The sequence below is a fragment of the Geotrypetes seraphini genome, chromosome 4 (assembly GCF_902459505.1).
Source record: "Geotrypetes seraphini chromosome 4, aGeoSer1.1, whole genome shotgun sequence".
NCBI classification, from domain to species: domain Eukaryota; kingdom Metazoa; phylum Chordata; class Amphibia; order Gymnophiona; family Dermophiidae; genus Geotrypetes; species Geotrypetes seraphini.
The window spans coordinates 23,451,064-23,471,676 of NC_047087.1; the positions used below are offsets into that span (position 1 = coordinate 23,451,064).

The 20,613-nt window shown below is 41.5% G+C and overlaps 1 protein-coding gene across 3 annotated transcripts in view; it reads right to left on the reverse strand.

Moving 5' to 3' along the window:
- CDYL2 (chromodomain Y like 2) overlaps nt 1–20,613 on the reverse strand; it is a 79,935-nt gene that overhangs the window by 36,865 nt on the left and 22,457 nt on the right. For 2 of the 3 annotated variants that reach the window (XM_033940115.1, XM_033940116.1), the window contains exon 2: nt 6,395–6,983. The exons of the other annotated variant lie outside the window; for it this stretch is intronic. In XM_033940115.1, the coding sequence (XP_033796006.1) occupies nt 6,395–6,983 (589 nt within the window). The remainder of the gene's footprint in view (nt 1–6,394; nt 6,984–20,613) is intronic. 3 annotated transcript variants of the gene reach the window in all.

Consider the following 20,613-nt stretch of genomic DNA (forward strand, 5'->3'; position numbering starts at 1 on the left):
GGATACATCTGATAATGACAGCAGGGCGACTTGTCCTGGCATCTGCCTAGAAACAATTAAATCTACCAGAGTTACGAGTATTTCTGGCTAACGTTCAATATATACAGCAGATGTCTAAATTAACAGTTCTTCGGAGAAATCAATTACAGAACTATAATACCATTTGGAATACATATGAAATCTGATTTAATTCCCATAATGATAGGCCCAATTAACCTTTGACACTTAAGCTTTTGCCCAGATCTTATGAATCTCCTGCACACATCCTTCCATCGGGGTTGGGGGGGGGGGGACGCGAGGGTTGAGTTATATTAGACATCATAGATAATTTAAAATTTTAGTATGCACCATAAAATAAGATATACAATGATTTAATGTATTGTTCTGTATACAACTGTGTAACTTCAGATGTTTTTAATTGCATTATTTTTCAATTAAAAAAAAAATTTGTTACATAGTGTTATAATGCTTACATATAAAAACTTAACTTAAAAGTTGGAGCTATCAAGTTAAAAATCCAATTAGAACATAAAAGTTGCCATACTGGGACAGACCGAAGGTCCATTAAGCCCAGTATCTTGTTTCTAACCCATAATATTTCAGTCTAAATACAAATCGTTGTATTTCCAAGGTAAATTCCATTCAGTAGACAGACTCTGCTTCATTGAACCAGCAAAGGAAAACAGCCAAGTTTTAAGGTTTTTATGGAACAGCAAAGAACTGTTCAACTCTAGGACCTTAGGAGGCAGATGATTCCATGGCGTAGGTGCTATGCCATCGAAAGCATTCTTTCTAGTACACGAGAAAATGCAGAAACATCTTAGTGCTACACTGCAAAGCCCTTCCTTCCCGGTCAACACCATGAAACTTTCGCATCCAAATACCAAGACATCACTCAGTGAAGGGCTTTGAAGAGCAGAATTACAATCTTACACAGGATAAGCAAAATCACAGATAGCAGGATAACCAGTGCAAAGATGCTAGTGATGTTTTTCCTCTCTCATCTACTTACTGCAAAATGATTTTAGTTGTTCATTAGGAAGAATTGCAGCCGTCCAGATATAAAAGAACTATGGGCTAGATTCACTAAGCAAACCGATTGTGTACCGATCGATTTGCAAGCCCTTAGCGACCAGATTTCCCTGCTGCAGTATTCACTAACCTGTGTAGCGATCCGCTTCTGGTGCACGCAAGCAAATGAGGGAAACTGCATGCAAAGTAGGCAGGGACGCGATTCACTAAACTTTTTTTCGATCCAACTGGGCTCGCAAAAAGCGACTGCTGAGGACTAGTCGCTGAAGCCCTTTGCGACTGCCCTGCTTTCTAACCTGTCAGCCCCATCTCCTGCAGCCCCGAACGCGCCTGCCTGCCCCAAACCCCCATGCCTGCCTGTCCCGATCTCTCCTGCTCTCTGCCGCCCTTCCCTGCAGTCCAAGCCCGTGGTTTTAAAGCGGGGCTGCATGCCGCAGTGCAGCGCCAGCTTTAAACCTGCGGGCTTGCACTGAAGGGAAGGAGGGAAGAGGCTGCCGCCGCCGCCAAAGTTAAAAAAAAAAAAAAAGTCACGGCTAGGATGGGTCTGCACATGAGCGATCCGTGCAGGCAGATGGGGGCGTTCCTCCAATTGCCCCATCTGCATATTTTAGGTTAGTGAATTCGTCGGACCTGCCTGAATCGGAAACGGATTGTTCCGATTCGGGCAAGGTTAGTGAATCTAGCCCTATAGCCTAAATTACTGTTTCAAAATCTCCTGGCCCAGCCTGGGTAGAGTTTACCTGAGCTGCCAGCATCGTGGCATAAGTGAGCCATAGCACACCTGCTCAGAAACACTGTCTAAATCCCGGATTGTGTTCGAGTATACAGCATATGGTAATTGGGTTATGCAGCAAAACAATGATCCAAAGCACAAATGTAAGTCCCGACTTGAACCCACTAGAGGTGCTGGGGCAGGAGCTACAATGTATGAAAATCTACGAATGTGTCTGAATTAAAGCAGTTTTGCAAAGAAGAGTGGACTGCGATGACTCAATATCAAACTGTAGGAAGTGTTGGGTTGCAATTATTGCTGGTAAATGTGAAACAACCAATTCTTAAGTTCAGCGGGCAGTTGCTTTTTCACATGGGCAATATAAAAACTGGATAACTTTGTTCCTTAAATACACGAATTAATCATTTAAAAACGGTATTATCTCCCAAATTCTATATATGGCGCTTTCAGTTGCGTGCACCCAGTTTGCATGCGCAACTTAATTGAATAACAAGCCAATTAGCACTGATTAGCAATTGTTAGCATTAATTGGTTTTCATTTAAATTTGCGTGTGTAAATTTAGGTGAGGGATCCACACCTGAAATTTACAAGTGGCGCCCAAAAGGGGGCAAGGAAATGGGAGGGTCATGGGCAGATTGGAGCATTCCTCAAAGTTATGTGCATAATTATAGACTAAAGGGCATCTGTGCCTAACTTTAGATGTGAGGATTTGCACACTTTTCCATTGGTGCAAATGGATGTGGCTAAAGTTAGGCGCAGTTTGCGGGTATTTGCGCTATTTTATAAATCATACTTAACTTTAAGGGTGGCTTATAGAATACCACTCTCTGATGCCTAACGACACTTATCTTATTTATTTAAAAACTTATACCCCACTTAAAACCTAAGCAGGTCACAAAATGCATACATCATTATAAAAACAATACTATAAAAATTATTTACACTTATCAAAAGAACTTTCCAACAGTATTAAAAAGAAAGTCATCTTTCAAGAAAAGACCTCTAATAATAAAGTTGTTTTCAACACCTTTTTTAAATTTCTGAATTTCAGAGACCAACCTAAGCGGTCCTCTCAGATTATTCTATAAAAGTACCCCTACCACCGAAAGGGAATAGGTGTGACTGACTTGGGCGTCGCTAGGCGTAAGAGTTGGGCACCATTAAATTAGGCCAGGTAAAATCTGGCCTAATATAACGGTGCTTACCTCTAGGACGCCTAGCGATGCCTAAGCACCACTAAATGTGATTCTATAAATGACGCCTCGAGGTTGATTGACAACCGAGCCGGTAGGTGCCATTTATAGAATCAGACTATAAAAGGGGCAAATTCTATAAATGGTGTCCTGATTGTAGACGGCAGTAGATGTCCTATCGCTGTCTAACCAGCAAATTGGGACACAAGTTTAACCCCCCCTCACCCCCGAGGCAGGCAGCCTACATTGTAGGCATTTTCATGAGCCTAGGGAGATGCATAGGTAAGCTCACCAAAGACATGGGCGTGGTTTTGCCTGGAAGTGGCCTTAAGCGAGCGTAGGTGGCCCTAAGCGTTTCCCTAGGGCCACGATATGCACCTGAAAGTAGGCCAACGGTGACAAAAAAGCGTGGGATGAACACAAAGGATTGCGAATCAGAAAATAATGCCATATATTGAAGAGCTAAGGACAGGACTGGGCAGAATGTGTCCCATATATGGCCATTTGGTTGAGGATGGGCTGGGGAGGGCTTCGACGGCTGGGATGGTTTAGATGGGCTGGAGTGAGCTTTGATGGAGAGTTCAGTAGATGGAACCTAAGCATAGTACCAGGCAGAGCTTTGGGTTATGGCCCAGAAATAGCTAAGAAGAAAATTTTAAATTAAATCAGTAATTTAAAGAGAGGGTAAGGTTGAGCAGACTGGATGGACCATTCGTGTTTTTATCTGCCGCCATCTACTATATTAAGTGCTCCTGCATTAATTTCTTTAAATGTTTGTGTGCTATTGCTGACATTACGCCACGGCCAAAAATTCAACAAATAGAAAAATGACTCTTTTACAGAAGCACTAGAAATGGGCTTAGTGTATTGGAAGGGCCCGTATTAGGACGTACAAAACCCATTTACTTGTGCAGCTTAGTAAAAGGGTGCCTTTGTTTTTCCCCCCTCCCCCATTAGCCCTATAATATACTTTCACTTTAATTCTTCACATCCTGTAAAACTCACACAAGACCATTAAAGTGCATATTTGTGGGGAGTTGTTACTAACTTGGAGGATATTTGGAGGAGGCTTTTTGTGTGGTCCCAGTCTCCTGCAGCAGCGGTTCTCTCTTCCTTGCGACCAACGCCGACAGGCACCCATAGAGACGGACCCCTGACGTCATTGGGTCCGTCTCCAACATCTTAAAGAGCAGCCGCTGCCGCGCCCCTTAGGGCACGCCCCTTGGAGCCACGAGGAGTCCAGGAGCTAGAACTTGTTGGTAACATTATTTACTTCCATAATTTTTGTATGTTTATTTGAATATGGGGAAAAGGAAAATTAAACCAAAAAGTTCAACACCAGTGGTATCTGGCCCCACGGACAGACATTTAACACTATTATCTGAAAACCCACTTGCTGTACCATCAAATATAGATTCCTCCTTGTCAGGAGCTTCAATAAGTCCCCTCGAACGGACCCCTCCCCTTCACCCAGTATCTAGTGATAGTAGGAATATAAACCCTACTATATCCGATGGACAAGTGGTTTCCTCTACCCATATAAATAAATTAGTTTATACTGAAATACCTAAACCATTGATTTTTTCTGGAGGAGTGGAGGAAAATCCACGAACAGAGGAAACACAGGATATTACCCTAAAGGACTTATGGTTAGGAATATCTAGAGTTGAAGGGTTTCTCAGGACAACGATGAAACAAATGGGGGTTTTTCTCAGTCAGTTTCTTGTAAATTAGAAAATGTGGACTCTAATTTAGGTTGTTTGGATAAACGACTAAATGTTATAGAAACTCAATGTAATACTTTACAAGCTGTCTCGGTATCTGCTGTTAAAGATTCTACAGTGATACATTCCAAAATTGAATCTATGGAGAATATGAATAGAGTAAAAAATCTCCGCTTAGTCAATTTTCCAGTAACTCATCTATTGTCACCTGAAATTTTATTAAGGAAGTTTTTCAAAGAAGTACTGGGAGTGGCCAATGCGGAGAATTTTCCAATAAATAATTATTATTATATTCCTCCTAAAAAAATTGAATCTGCCCAGAAGTAAATTTGACTGAATTTCTGGAAGATACACAGGATGTGATCCAGAGTCGGTCCACCCTGGTGATAACATGCATGAGCGAGATAGATAAGATGTTATTAATGAAACTTTACTTCAAAAATAGGTTAATGAAATTCTGTGGGGATTTAGTCAGGATTTTTCCGGATGTCTCTAGGACCACTCAATTGAGAAGGAAAGAATTTCTGAAATTGAAGGCTAGAGTTTTGGCCCTAGAGGCATCTTTTTACCTGAAATTTCCTTGTAAATGTCTGGTTAAGTTACAAGATATTGAGTATGCCTTTTGGGATCCTATACAACTACAACAATTTTTAGTTGCGAGAGAACAGAAATGAGTTTGTTTCATCCAGCTGAGAATAAGAGGAGAAATTAAATTAATATCCCACTTAGTAAGGAATGATTCAAGGTTGTTTACTACGAACCGAGAATTATTGTCCTTTAGTTTTTCTTGAATTTATTTGATTAGAAATAGTAACATGTTCTCCCCATTAATGTGGGCTTAAAAGGAATTATGTTTGTAAGATTTGATTATGTATTGTTTTGTGTGATTTTTCCTTTTTTCCTTTGGAATTATTGGATATTGTAATGTATTCAAAATTATAATAAAAAAAAAGTGCATATTTGTAATGTTTCAAAAGTCCTTTGAAGCAGATATATACAGTGCCAAAATATTTTTAGACTGAATAAAAGTTTTTTGCCTGAAAGGTTTGGCATTCTTCCCACTTTTCCAAATGACTGAAGATGCTACACTCAACACAGATTACTTCTTAGACATAAGGGTCCCTTTTACAAAGCCACAGTAGTGAGTCCCCTGCGGCAAATGCACCAAAGTCCATTCAACTCCTAGGATGCAGGAGACTTGCTCCCACAGCTTTGTAAAAAGGACCCATAGTGAAGGACTTTGCTCAACACTAGGCATGCCTTCTTTCCAGCCCCTGGAATCCACTTTGGATTTTCTGCTTTGGATGGATCACACGCTAGAATGCGATTGGCTCATGGAAAGCATATGATGCAGGTCATTTGTGAAATCACTACGATTGTAAACCAGCTACCGTATATGACATTCTAAAATTTTAAAATAATTTTAAAATAAATGACTGAGGCAGTTAAGTATAAATGACTAAGGCAGTTGAGTATAAATAAAAGTACTTTAAAATATTTGTAATTTAGGTCTCAAAATTATGGTTTTCATATTGCCTACGGTTGTCACATGGTTAGATAATCTAGGGTAGGACAAGGATATAAAAATGACTCACAATTTTCTTAACTTCAAAAAATATTTTCCAACTCAAGGAAGAAGTGACTGTGTTTTTCATCCTTTGCCATTACAAAGGCAAGAACAGAAAATCAATAGCAGAGTAAAAGGGCATACCTATTCCATTCATGAGAGGTGAATCGTTAACTTCCAGCTTGTTTGACAAGTTATGGCCTCCTTCATGATCATCCAAATCCATTTTTCCCTGCCCTGATGTATTTCCAAAATATCTGGACTCTTTCTCATGGTCGGTATCTCCATTCTCCATTCCATGATGAGTCTTTTTAAGTGGCATTATCTGCAAGCCACTGGGTGTAGTCCGGTAAGTCACGGTTTTGGTGGCTCTCTCACCAGATGGTTGTTTTGTCGTATACACCCTTTTTGGTTTCTGAAGAGCTGAGTTTATGTACCTTTTTTTATGTGCTGCTCCCCTGCCTTTCCCAGACTCGGAGGCCCGGTGCGATAGTTTCTGAAGTGATGATCTTCGAGCATCTCGTAAAAATTTTGGCGTGATGGCCTGCTTGGAATGTTTTGCTCGCTTCTCCCTGCCGACATTAAGTCCATTAAATTCATCAATAAATTCCTCACAATGCATCAGGTGGTGCTCAGGCTCCCATGTGTCTTCATTGCTCCCGTAACCCTTCCATCGGATGAGATATTCCCATTTACCTTTCCTAGTCTTCCTTTTGTCTACGATTCTTTCAACCTGAAGAGAAAGGAAGAACGAAAGGTTGCTGAAAATGATACTTTACAGGCAAAATGAACTAGAAAGTTTCACAGGTTGCTCGGTATTTGAACTTGACACCGTATCAAAGACCATTAGTGAGGCATTGGCCAAACTAAAGTTTCATTAAATAGAGTACCAGACTACAGGTATACAAGCAAAAACTAGAAATGTTCCTATTTTTTTTTTTTTTTTACACAAGATTATCCTTTTAAGAACAACGCTAATTGGTCTCAATGTCAGGACATTTTGCTACTAATATTTTAATTTGAACTTCATTCTCACAAAAAAAAAAAATCAATATGGCTACCATGTTATTTCACCTCAAAATCTAGTAAATTGTGAGAGATACCTTCAAACACTTTTGACCAGCTTTCACGAGTCTTGCTTTACCAGAGCACCTTCAGAAACAAGCTTTGGACTCTGAAAGGCTTTTCTGCTTACTCAGAGTAGTAATGGCTAAGAACTTTAACCTAGCTGGGATAACACCACACAGGAAATATGCAACCTGGAGGTTATGATGCACCAAAACTTCACTGCACATCTAGGGTTCTCTATATACCACAAAAGATAAGCTGATGAAAACCATTTTTCTGGGCAGCAGCACCTGCAACCGCAACCTACCATCAGTCATAATACCTCTGGATATTCATCGTGGACTTCAAGAGGTTACGTTTATAAGAAGTTGCCTATGTGTGAAGGCCATGGCTTTTCTGTGTTGGTATAAAACACAAGGGTAAACTGCTTTTATCTTTTCCAACTGCTCTCTCTCTCTCTTATCTCCTTAAATCATTTCACTGGCTCCCTGTCTGCTTTCGCATACAGTTCAAAGTCCTAATACTAACCTACAAGTGTGTTCATTCTTCTGCCCCTCAATATCTCTCCTCTCTCCTTATACACCTTCCGGAGAACTCCGTTCCTCACATCAGCTGCTCTTAGCTGTACCCTTCTCCTCCACTCAAATTCTAGACTTTGTTCCTTTCATCTAGTTGCCCCATATGCCTAGAATAAACTACCTGAGTTTGTCCCTCACGCCCCTTCCCTTCAAATTTTTTGCGTGGCCATCATACAGTGGTATATAATAGGTGCTTTACTTTTACGTCTTAGCAGCACGCTGCGAAGTTTAACCATTCAAAACTTGAATTGCACGTATAATTTCTCACAAGGACATATAATAAAGTACACCACAAACTCTGAATCACAAGTAGTTCCAAAACATAAACGGTATATTTTCTGATCCAGTGGATTCACAAACTCTGTTATTGTTAATGAGACAGAGTAGGTCTTACATCTACCACATGGATTATGGCCTCTCAATCCATCCATCTCATTATGGGATTCTCGAAACACAGCAGGACTCAACTTCTTTGAAATTCAAACCTCTTCTGTACGCCACTCTCAACTGAGTATTTGCAAATGCTGGAAGCATAGAGACTAAGACCCAGATTCTGTAAACAGCGCCTAAATTGGCTGGCACCAGCTGTGTGTCAATCACGCTTAGGCAACGTTTACAGAATGGCGCCTATGTAAAAATTTAGGCACCAAAAATGTAGGCAAGGGTTTTAAAGGACTACATTTCAGGCACCTAAGTTTTTGGAGAATCGTACTTTGTGGTGCCTAAGTCACACGCCGCCCATAAAAATCCCCCCCCCCTTTTTATTGAACTGGGTAGGTGCCTAACACCCAATTCATCTTTTTTCAATTATTAAAGCTATTAAGGGGATTTTACCAATTAAGTTTGGCACCTAAAAGGTATCTAATTTTAGGTGCCACTTAAAGAATCTGGCCCTAAATGCCAGTGTCTTTTCAAAATATGCCCCAATTGTTGTGCCCTCTGATCCAAGTTTAACACACAAGTAACTATTTCTTCCTCGTTATTTTCACAGTTTTTCTCAAAACATCTTAAGTCCTGGTTCTTCACATTTGAAGTTCTCTTATACGCTCTTCTGATCATGTGTGCTAGATAATCTCACAGTCTGCTGCTTACATCTTAAAATCTCCTCGGGTCGAACAAATCCTCCGATATCTCAGAAACTGAGAAAGAGGTAGACTTTGTTTATGACGCATAGGATGAAAGCTACCAAAATGTAGGAAAGTGTTGCGGTCAGTGCTTTTCCTAAAAACAATAGTCTCAAGCTGATTGTTTTCAAATGCACCCTTCTACCAAACCTTCAGGAAATCAATTAAAACCTATCTCTTTGATAAATTTCTCTGACTCCCTTCCTGCCTTATATCTCTGATATACCTCCGGATATACCTGACTACTCTTGACTTGCTAAGGTAACCTGAAAGTCTTTTCTGTAACATCGCTGTCTGTGTACAGTCTCTTCCTCTGTAAACCACTCTGAACTGTTGTGGTACTGCGGTAGACAAAAATAAAGTTATTATTATTATTATTATTTCTCCATATCAATTTAACATCCAAAAATGAGATCTCGCTACATTTGTGTTAGAATACGATAGGAATTGGATATTTCTAATGTATTTTAGATTTAAGATAATAAAATTCATGGGTAATCCTGTTTTGATATTTCCTGACCTTTGTAGGTCCACTCAACAGAGAAGAAAGGCCTTTTTGGCTCTTAAACCCCTGGTATTGGACCTTTTTCTTGCAGTTTCCATGCAAATGCATTGTTAAAGTAGAGGAGAAGTCTTTCGCATTCTTTAATCCTGAGCATTTGAGAAATTTCTTGGAAGCAAGGAAATCTCTAATTCCAATAGCAGTCTCTACCCTTTCAAATATGAACCATGTTGAAATTAATGATGCTTAACATGTAAACCGCCAGTTATAGATCTAGGGCTCCTTTTACTAAGCTGTGCTAACGGTTTTAGCACGCGCTAGACGCTAACGCCTCTAATGAGCTGGCGTTAGTTTTTCCATGTAGCGCACGCTAAAAACGCTACCGCAGCTTAGTACAAGGAGCCCCTAGTCTTTTGGGATAGCTTTTCCTTTATTTCCTGTCTTTTCAAACGTCTTGCCTCAGCTCTTTTAGATACTTTCCCTTATAATGAGGTTTAATAGCGTTACTTAGGCCCAAATTCTGTAACCAGCGCCTAAAGTTAGGCACCTATTTCGGAGGCACCCACCTAGATAGGCGCCTATCTAAAATTGAATAACAAGCTCAATTAGGCTTTTTAAACAGCACTGATTGAAACATAGGCGCCTATCAAGAAGGCGTGATTCTGTAACAAGGCGCCTCTAAAAATTTAGACGGCCTTCAAAAAAATAGGCGCTATGCTTGTTAGGCATGGGCGTGGCTACACGTTAGGCGTCTTATTGCAGAATCACTTAAGCGTGCTTAAGTGCTACACTTAAGCGTGCTTAAGTGCTCAGCTAGGCGCCTAACTTTTAGTTGTGCCTAGAGCTGGCCTATTTCTTGGGCGCCTCTAAAATAAGTTCCGCTCAGCATGTTTACCCAACGTCCACTTCGATCACCTGATCAAAATCTACTTTCTGTACCCTCTTTGAAAATCATAGGGACAAGGAGATCAGACATGTTTACTGTGATGGGACCACAATGGTGGAACGCCCTTCCTCAGTATATTAGAACTGAACACGATATCGTAATATTTTAAAAACTTTTAAAAACTTATTTAATGACGCTTTTAATACTTGAAACTTTTATATGTTTTAGAGATACTTCTTAAACTGTACATTGGTTTTATAACCCCTTACCTCTTGTTTTTACCTTTTCTACCAAACTCAAGATTGTAACTTTAATTTCTTTCCTCCCACCTCAAGTATGTATTTTATGTAATCATATTGTTAATATGTTAGTTTCTCTGTTTTATTCTTTACTTGGATTATGTACATCGCCTAGCAATTTTAATAGGCGATTCATCAAATGAATAAATAAACTTGAAACTTGATTAATTAAACAGCATCCAATTTTACTTGAATCGCACTGAACAATGCCTAATTAGGCGCCTACATTTTGGGCGCTTCTTATAGAATTTCCCTTTAATGCTGAAATTGATGGATATTGATTTTCTTTATAAATTTGTCTTATTGTAACCTTATTTCTTTGTCAAGATACATGCTTTTAAAAAATGGAAAATTTTGTTGTTTTTTTTTTATAATCTTTATTCATTTTTAATACTTTCATTAAGTGAATACAAGGAAAAGAATACATTTTACACTTTATACATCACCTAAAGTCTTTACAATATATAATGAGGTCAACATATTTCCCCCATAAAAATTATTATATATAAAGTTATTGATAAAGTAAATTCATACGCTTCCAAATATGCAAATATTTAATTGTGCAAACCCCCACCCAATCCTCCCCACCCACCCAGCCCATCCCCTCTGGATTAAAATTTTGATTACAAATTTTCTTTAAAAAAAGAGATCTCTGTCTTATCACAAGTCATCATGAAATTGATTTTAAGAATGCCTTTCAATCAACTGGTTAAAATCTTCAAGACCTGACTTATCTCCATCCCAAAAGAAAAAAAACGTCATCAATAAAGCTAATCCAATGCAAAATATGCTGCTTATAGGGGAAGTCCGAATATAACGTTTCTCAAAATGGGCCATATACAAATTTGCAACTAATGGAACCGCCGTGGCTCCCATTGTTACTCCTAAGGTTTTCTGGTAAAACACTCCATCCAAAAGAAAGCCAAAAATATTGCATAGCTATTCTTGCGAGTTCGATCAGAAAATCCATTGGTATTCATGGTGATCCTCCATGATAATACCAATAATAAGTCAAAACAAGTGCTTCCTCTTCAGGTATCACAGTGTAGAGTGATTATACATCTAAAGTCACTATCTGTATTTCATACTGTGCCATAAATTGAATGTTGGAAATCTTATTCAAGAAATTGGTAGTATCATGAACATGAAAATGTCTTATTGGCAAATGGATGTGCAAAAAAAAAAAAAAAAAATCAACACATTTAGAGCGAGGTTCTAGTAACGAATCTTGTTCTGATATTATGGGTCCTCATGGTGGGGAAATTTGCCGCTTATCTTCAGTAAGATTATCGATATTCATGCCCCGTTAAATAACCAAGAGGCAGTGTAGATCACACGGTTCAGAGAGTGGCGACTTAATGACCAAACCAACAGTGAACACACGCTAAATAGCGTGAATACTCTAAAATCTAATATAATTTAGTAATGGAGTACCCTCAGTGTGAAAGAGGCAGCGAAGGGAGAATAACTCCAGCGCTTCACATGATGAGACAGAGACCCACAAGTCCCTGCCCCCACACCATCATAGGGTATCTATCTCCTTGTGTGTAATAAATCAAAAACAATAGTGAAAAATAAATCACCAAAACCAGTGAACGCAAGTGAGGTCAATAAAGGAGCCACTCTGAGAACCTCCCCCAAGCAACTCCCACAACAGATCAAAAAACCGACTTAACTGAAGGTGTTCATAGACAGTTGTTACAACAGCAGCTACCCGCAGTGGGGGGGGGGGGGGACCGCTGGTATCCAAACACTTCCTGGTTGCCACCGGGTCCTCTCTGACCCTCCCTGGACTTCTAGGTTTTTGGGCAACTTCTGGTACCATTACCAGTCTCTCCGCTGGTCACTCACTAGTTACTGTCTCAGGGTTTATTGTGCTTCACCAGGTCCTCTCCAACCCTCATTGCTTCCGGTTCTTCAGCAGCTTCCAGTACCATTACCAGTCTCTCCACTGGTTGCTACTGGCCCCGCCGGTCCCTCCGCTGGTCTCTTGCCAGTCACTTTTGGGCAATGATCTCTGGCTGCTTCCTCCTGGGTCTTCTGGCAGCTTCCGGTACCATTACCAGTCTCTCTGTTGGTTGCCCCAAGCCTAGGACCTCAAACTCTTCTAGCTGCTTGTGGGGGTGCTAGAAGGGAAGACGCACGGAGAAAAGAGACGCTGGCTGACTGCTTACAGAATGTGTCTCTTGCTGCATGAGGCACATCCTGTAGGCAGTCAGCCAGCGCCTCTCTTCCTCCCAGGCATCTTGCGGCACGCCTAGAATCTCGGGCGGTACACAGTTTGCAATACACTGCTTTAGATTTTTGTGATATATTCCTTATAGAACAGTAATATATGTTAATATTAGTATTTTATATGTTTTGCTATAAGTTGGACTACATGATTTTTTTTTAGATAATAATATTCAAGATCTAAACGTCAGGGAAGCAGAAAAATGATTAGGAATGATATTAGCAAGATGATGAAAATTCCTTTCCTCGCTTTTCTCACTTCGATGAGAGATTTTCTGTGCGACATGGCTATTGAAATTTCAGATCTTTAATTTCCTGTTCATTAGTTAAAATGGGATACTGTCACGTCTGGTATAGTGGGAAAATGATCTTTTTGAGAAAAAGCAGCCCAGTGCTCTAATATTATGTTGCATTTTCCCTGTAGCATTTTTTTATGGGTGGGGTAAAAGGACAAGTATTCTATGCACGTCTTTAAGAATATAAACCTCAGTCTGCTGCATTGCAATACTTACACAATAACTCCAAAAAATACTGCAAAAAGATACTAAACAGAAACCACATGAAGCAGTGAAAAGTCTAATAGACTCACAGAGCGACCCACTCTGTCTAAAGCACCAAATATTCAGTCCAAAATATATTATGTGAAAGAGGGGTCCTCAGTGTGAAGGATAAGCGAAGGGAGAAAATTCCCCAGCGCTTTACACACACTAGTGAAGATATAACAACCTCCATCTGCACACCATCACTGGATCCCTCCGATGTGCTCAAATTAATCACACAACAGTGAATAAAATGAATAAGTGATAAATTAATCACAGCACTACAGTGCTAAAGTGAAGACAGAGTAGGACGCTCTGGGAGTCTCCCAGCCGACTCCTAGGTGCAAAAAAAGCAAACTTAGCTTGATGGCATGGTCCGAGAAGCTGGAATCAGCGGCAGGGCCAGAGAAGGTCAGGTTCTGTTGGACACGACGGACAACAATCATTCGGCCATGAGCGGTACAAAAACAAGCCAGCCGGCGGGAGGGAGGAGGAGCTAACAGAGCAGCGCGCATAACGCACTTAAAAACTAAGCAGGAAGAACACGTCTTGAGCAAACAGCCAATCAGAGCCCCAACAGCGCCAACCAATAGGCTACACGATGGTATTCCACGCCATACATTCATGGAGGCCGTGGGGATGAACAGCATTAAGTTCAAAGATCCAAAATTGCTCCCGTAGCTGGATATAGGTTCCTGAGGAAGGGACCCAGAGTCTCCGAAACCGGGCTTGGTAGAACCTGACCTTGGCGGTGGTTTTCTCTTGCCCCGCCGCTGATTGCAGCTTCTCGGACCATGCCATCAAGCTAAGTTTGCTTTTTTTCACCTAGGAGTCGGCTGGGGGACTCCCAGAGCGTCCTACTCTGTCTTCACTTTAGCGCTGTAGTGCTGTGATTAATTTATCACATATTCATATTATTCACTGTTGTGTGACTAATTTGAGCATATCGGAGGGGATCCAGTGATGGTGTGCAGGTGGAGGTTATTACATCTTCACCAGTGTGTGTAAAGCGCTGGAGAATTTTCTCTCTTCGCTTATCTTTCACACTGAGGGCCCCTCCTTCACATATTATATTTTGGACTGAGTATTTGGTGCTTTAGACAGAGTGGGTCGCTCTGTGAGTCTATTAGACTTTTCACTGCATTGCAATACTTGGCAGCTTTTTTTTTATTTTTAACATTTTAAGGGATCTGCTCAGCAGGCTAAGCTGATTCTTTTGCTTGAATCTGCCTAGGCATCTTCCTAGATTATAAGGAAAACACAAACATAAAATACCTTGCAAAAAAGTGAATCAACGTAAATGAAAGCTTATTTAACCCCCCCCCCAAAAAAAAAAAAAAAAATTAACATATCTGACTTAAACACACCTCTCTCCAAACATTGTAAATAGCTGGTTAAACTCTACTTGAAAATTATTTTTAAAAAATCCCAAAACATTAATTGAAACAGTATAGGCTCCTTTTACTAAGGTGCGCTAGCATTTTTAGAGCGCGCTAAAGGTTAGCGTGCGCAAACCACGCGCTAAATGAAAAATACTAACGCAAGCTCCATGGAGGCATTAGCGTTTAGCGTGTGCGATATTGTAGCGCGTGCTAAAACCGCTAGCGCACCTTAGTAAACGGAGCCCTTAGTGGTGATAGTTTTTATCTGCTGTACCCAGCATACTTTGTATTATTCTAAAATCATTAACTGAAAGCGAAGACAAAGACTGCATATTGTATAAGTAAAAGTCCATTACCACTAGGGGACTTGCAATGAAACTACAGTACTAGTAAATTTAAAACAAACTAAGAAAATATTTCTTCACACAATATGTAATTAAACTCTGGAATTCATTGCCAGAGAATGTGATAAAAGCAGTTAGCTTAGCAGGGTTTAAAAAAGGTTTGGCTAATTTCTTAAAAGAAAAGTCCTTAAGCCATTATTAAAATAGACTTGGAAAAATCCACCGTTTATTTCTTAGAATAAAGTAGCATAAAATTTGTTTAACTCTTTTGGGATATTGCCAAGTACCTGTGAACTGGATTGGCCACTGTTGGAAACAGGATACAAGTCTTCATGGACCTTTGGTCTGTCCCAGTATGGTACCACTTAGGTTCTTATGGAAATACAAAGGTGTCCTTTCTGGTCTCTAAACTATATGAATATTCCAGAAGAACAAAAGGAGAACCAGATCCTCTTGGATAGATGCACATAATGTTGTGAAGTCAAATAAGGAAACCAAAGAGAGTCTTCCAGATATAAAGAAGGTCACTTCTATTTATTTAAACCAAATGCAAGGAGAAACAATCCATGCTTCAAACAAAAACTCACAACTGAAAAAACAAGATTGGACAGGACCCATGTTTTCAACACAGAGCGACTAAGATGATAAAGGAGATGGAACTCCTCTTGTATGAGGAAAGACTAAAAAGAATGTCTTCAGCTTGGAAAAGAGAAGTCTACACAATCCTGAGTGGAGTAGAACGGGTACAAGTGGATTGATTTTTCACTCCGTCAAAACTTACAAAGACTAGGGAAACTCAATGAAACTGCAGGAAATACTTTTAAAACCAATAGGAGAAAATATTTTTTCACTCAGAGAATAGTTATGCTCTGGAACACATTGCCAGAAGTTGTGGTATGAGCGGATAGCGTAGCTGGTTTTAAGAAAGGTTTGGACAAATTCCTGGAGGAAAAGTCCATAGTCTGTTATTAAGACATGGGGGAAGCCTTTGATTGCCCTGGATCAGTAGCATGGAATGTTGCTACTCCTTGGGTTTTGTCCAGGTACTAGTGACCTGGATTAGCCACCGTGAAACGGGCTACTGGGCTAGATGGACCATTGGTCTGGCCCAGTATGGCTGTTCTTATGCTCTTATGTGTGCCAAGTATAGGACAATCAAGGCATTGTAACATCACTGATGAGGTTGGCTCTGAGGCATTATGACATCACAATCTCAGCTCTGGAATGTTGCACTCATTGGGGTTCTGGAATCTTGCTATTCTTTGAGATGCTGGAATGTTGCTACTCTTTGGGTTTTGGCCAGGTACTAGTGACCTGGATTGGCCACCATGAGAACAGGCTACTAAGCTTGATGGACCATTGGTCTGACCCAGTATGGCTGTTCTTATGCTCTCATGTGTGCCAAGTATAGGACAATCAAGCCATTGTAACATCACTGATGAGGTTGGCTCTGAGGCATTATGACATCACAATCTCAGCTCTGGAATGTTGCTCTCATTGGGGTTCCGGAATCTTGCTATTCTTTGAGATGCTGGAATGTTGCTACTCTTTGGGTTTTGGCCAGGTACTAGTGACCTGGATTGGCCACCGTGAGAACAGGCTACTAGCCTTGACGGACCATTGGTCTGACCCTGAAAGGCTATTCTTATGTTTTTGTGATTAGTAACTCAGAAAAGGATTTTTTTCAAGCTGGATTACTGTAATGTGTTATACTCTGTTCTAATTCTACACTTAGGGCTCCTTTTACTAAGGTGCGCTAGCATTTTTAGCGCGCGCTAAAGATTAGAGAGACTACGGGAGCTCATGGCAGCCATTTCCTATGAGAGATCTGCATGGGGCAGGAGCGTAAGAAGATCGCTCCTGCCCCGAAAACCCACTAGAACACCAGGTAAGGCTTAAGGGGGGTCTAAGAGGGCTTAAAAATAGAAAATGGATCTAAAAAAAAAAAATTGTGAATAACCGAATCCGCGGATGCTGAAACCGCGGATTCAGAGGGAGAAGTGTATTGCCTTCCTGTCATAGTTGTCATTGGAGCTTCAAGGACCATAAAAAATATGCTCCTCTGAAACCCACACAGTATCTTTTTTAATGGGCCAATGAAAGGATCGAACAGGATCTTGTAGATGCAAAAAGTTAATTAAGGCATCTTGTTCCAAAGAGATTTCAGAAATATTTCCAATCCACCAATAATTGTCATACATGCAAGCAACATATTCGCCAGGTTGACAAGTTGAATAGATGAAAGAGGATTATCAACTTTAGTGACATCAGCAATGAAAAATGTTTCATTTCCTGATACTCCGCTGACACAAATTTTGGTTTCATCAATTGGCTTAAATTAGTGATTTTCCCCCGAGTTCCAGCTACCGAATGGCAATTCTCAAACCTGGATTCCTGAATAGGTCTTAATTTCTCAATATCTTCTTTTGAGATGAATAAGAATTTGACCCCCAGTAATATTCTCTTCACAAAAGCTAAACAAATCGTTTGGAGTCGAGATCTGATTTTCCAAAGGCTGCTGCAAGCTGGCATGTGCAGAAAGTTGTTTTAAAAATTTATCATTTATCGAACCTAGTTACAGCACAATTCAAGGCGGTCTACAATAAAATATATCAAATACAACAAAAAAAATGTAAAAGGAACGCCATTAAAACAGGAAAGTACACTACTTTCAAACAGAAAACTATTCATGGTCTATCATAGAAACATAGAAGATGACGGCAGAAAAGGGCCAAAGCCCATCAAGTCTGCCAACTCTAACAACCCCACCCCCTTGAATTTACCCCCCTAGAGATACCACATGTGTATCCCATCTACATTTTTACCCCCCTAGAGATGCCACATGTGTATCCCATCTACATTTTTACCCCCCTAGAGATGCCACATGTGTATCCCATCTACATTTTTACCCCCCTAGAGATACCACATGTGTATCCCATCTACATTTTTACCCCCCTAGAGATGCCACATGTGTATCCCATCTACATTTTTACCCCCCTAGAGATACCACACGTGTATCCCATCTACATTTTTACCCCCCTAGAGATACCACATGTATATCCCATCTACATTTTTACCCCCCTAGAGATACATGTGTATCCCATCTACATTTTTACCCCCCTAGAGATACCACATGTGTGTCCCATCTACATTTTTACCCCCCTAGAGATACCACATGTGTATCCCATCTACATTTTTACCCCCCTAGAGATACCACATGTGTATCCCATTTCCTTTTAAAATCCGGCACGCTGCTGGCCTGAATCACCTGAAGTGGAAGTTCATTCCAACGATCGACCACCCTTTCGGTGAAGAACTTCCTGGTGTCGCCATGAAATTTCCCACCCCTGATTTTCAGCGGATGTCATCTTGTGGCCGAGGGACCTTTAAAAAAGAAGATATCATCTTCCACCTCAATACGGCCGGTGATATATTTAAACGTCTCTATCATGTCTCCTCTCTCTCTACGTTCCTCGAGTGAGTATAGCTGCAATTTATTCAGCCTTTCCTCATACGGGAGGTCTTTGAGTCCCGAGACCATCCTGGTGGCCATTCTTTGAACCGACTCAACTCTCAGCACATTTTTTTGGTAATGTGGCCTCCAGAATTGTACACAATATTCCAGATGAGGCCTCACCATGGATCTGTACAACGGCATTATAACTTCAGGCTTCCGGCTGATAAAGCTTCTTCGGATACAACCCATCATTTGTCTTGCCTTTGATGAAGATGTGTTCTCTACTAAATTACAGAGTTAACAGAAAGCTCATTCAAAGAGATAAGCTTTCAAAATAATTCAGAAGCGCGGATACAATGGTTCCAAACGTAAACTAGGTGGTAAAGAGTTCCATAGAGCGTGTGCTATTGCAAAGAATGATGAATTTATAGTTCTCTCCCATTTTGTTTTTAAGGGGTGTGGAATTACTAACCTAGTATCCCGTAAAGATCGGAGAATCCTTGATGGAGAATATGGGATGACTAGTCTTGAAGCCCGTTACATTAACGGGTGCTAGAACATATGTGTGTGTGTCTGTCTTTATTTCTTTCTCTCTCTCTCCTTAGCCGCTTTTTTTCTTTCTGCCTTTCTTTTTCCTTGGCTGTCCATCACCATCGCCTGCTCCCCCTGTCCATTTTCCCTTCCTTTTACCTCCCCTGTGTCCACCACCACCCCTTCACTGCTCTCCTTATGCAGCAGCAGCCCTTCTCCCTTTGTTTTACCTCCCCCCTGTCCAGCAGCACCTGTTTCCTTCTCCCCCTGTCCAACATTAGTCCTCCGTTCCTTTTTTCTTCACCCCCCCTGTCCATCAGCATCTCTTTCGTTCTCCCCCTGTCCAACGGGTGCTAGAGTAGATGACTGTTTTTTTTTCCTTTCTCTGTCTGTGCTTGGATGCTGTCTGTCATTCTTTCTGTCTGTGTCTCTGCCTTGCGCCCTGCCTGCCTGTATTTCTCCATTGCGCCATGCCTGCCTATCTCTCTGTGGCCCCCTTCTCTTCCCCGCCATGATTGGTGTGTGCCCCCAGAACACCCTTCCCCCCAAAGCAGCCCCGTTTCCCAATGCCCCTGCCCCCTTTTGTGCCATGCCTGCCTGCTCCGTGGCCCCCTTCTGTTTCCCCCCTATGATTTCTGCTGGCCCAGCAAACCCCTCACCCCAAAGCAGCCCCCTTTCCCTCTCCCCTTGTTGAGCCATGCTTGCCTGCTCTGTGATCCCCTGCCCATGATTGCTGTGTGCCCCCAGCACACCCCTACCCCCAAAGCAGCCCCTTTCCCTCTCCCCCTGCTTGCCTGCCATGCCTGCCTGCTCCCTGTGCATCAGCATCAGCATTTCCCTCCCCCTCACCTGTTCCTTCGTAGCAGCATGCAGATAAAACGGCTCCCTTAGTTTTTTGCTGGATTTTTTTTTTAAGTTTAAAGATGCCGACGCGGCTCCTCTCACGATCCCGCCTGCGTCGGAAGCCTTCTCTGACACAGGCCGGGATCGTGAGAGGAGCCACGGCAGCAGCTTTAAACTTAAAAAAAAAATCCAGCAAAGAACTAAGGGAGCCGTTTTCAAAGCCGCCGCCGCGGCTCCTCTCATGAGCTGCACTTATATTATGTCGGAAGATGAGAGAGGAGCCGCGGCGGCGGCGGCAGATTTCAAATTAAAATAACTTAGGCGGCCAGGGAGTTTAAGGGACAGGATTGTACAGCTGGAACAAGTCTGTCCTGGGCCCGCGTCTGCCCTCCGCCGACAGCCGGCTCCCTCAAAGCCCTCCTCCTCCCCATTTCCCTTCCCCTTCCCGCGGTCCGTCTGGCTGCGGTCCAGCCTGTGGAGGCGATCGGCTGGTGATGTATTAGCGTGCATGCGCACTCCTTCGGCCACAGACCTACACGCACGGAACACGCAAATAGGAGTGCGCATGCGCGGCTAGC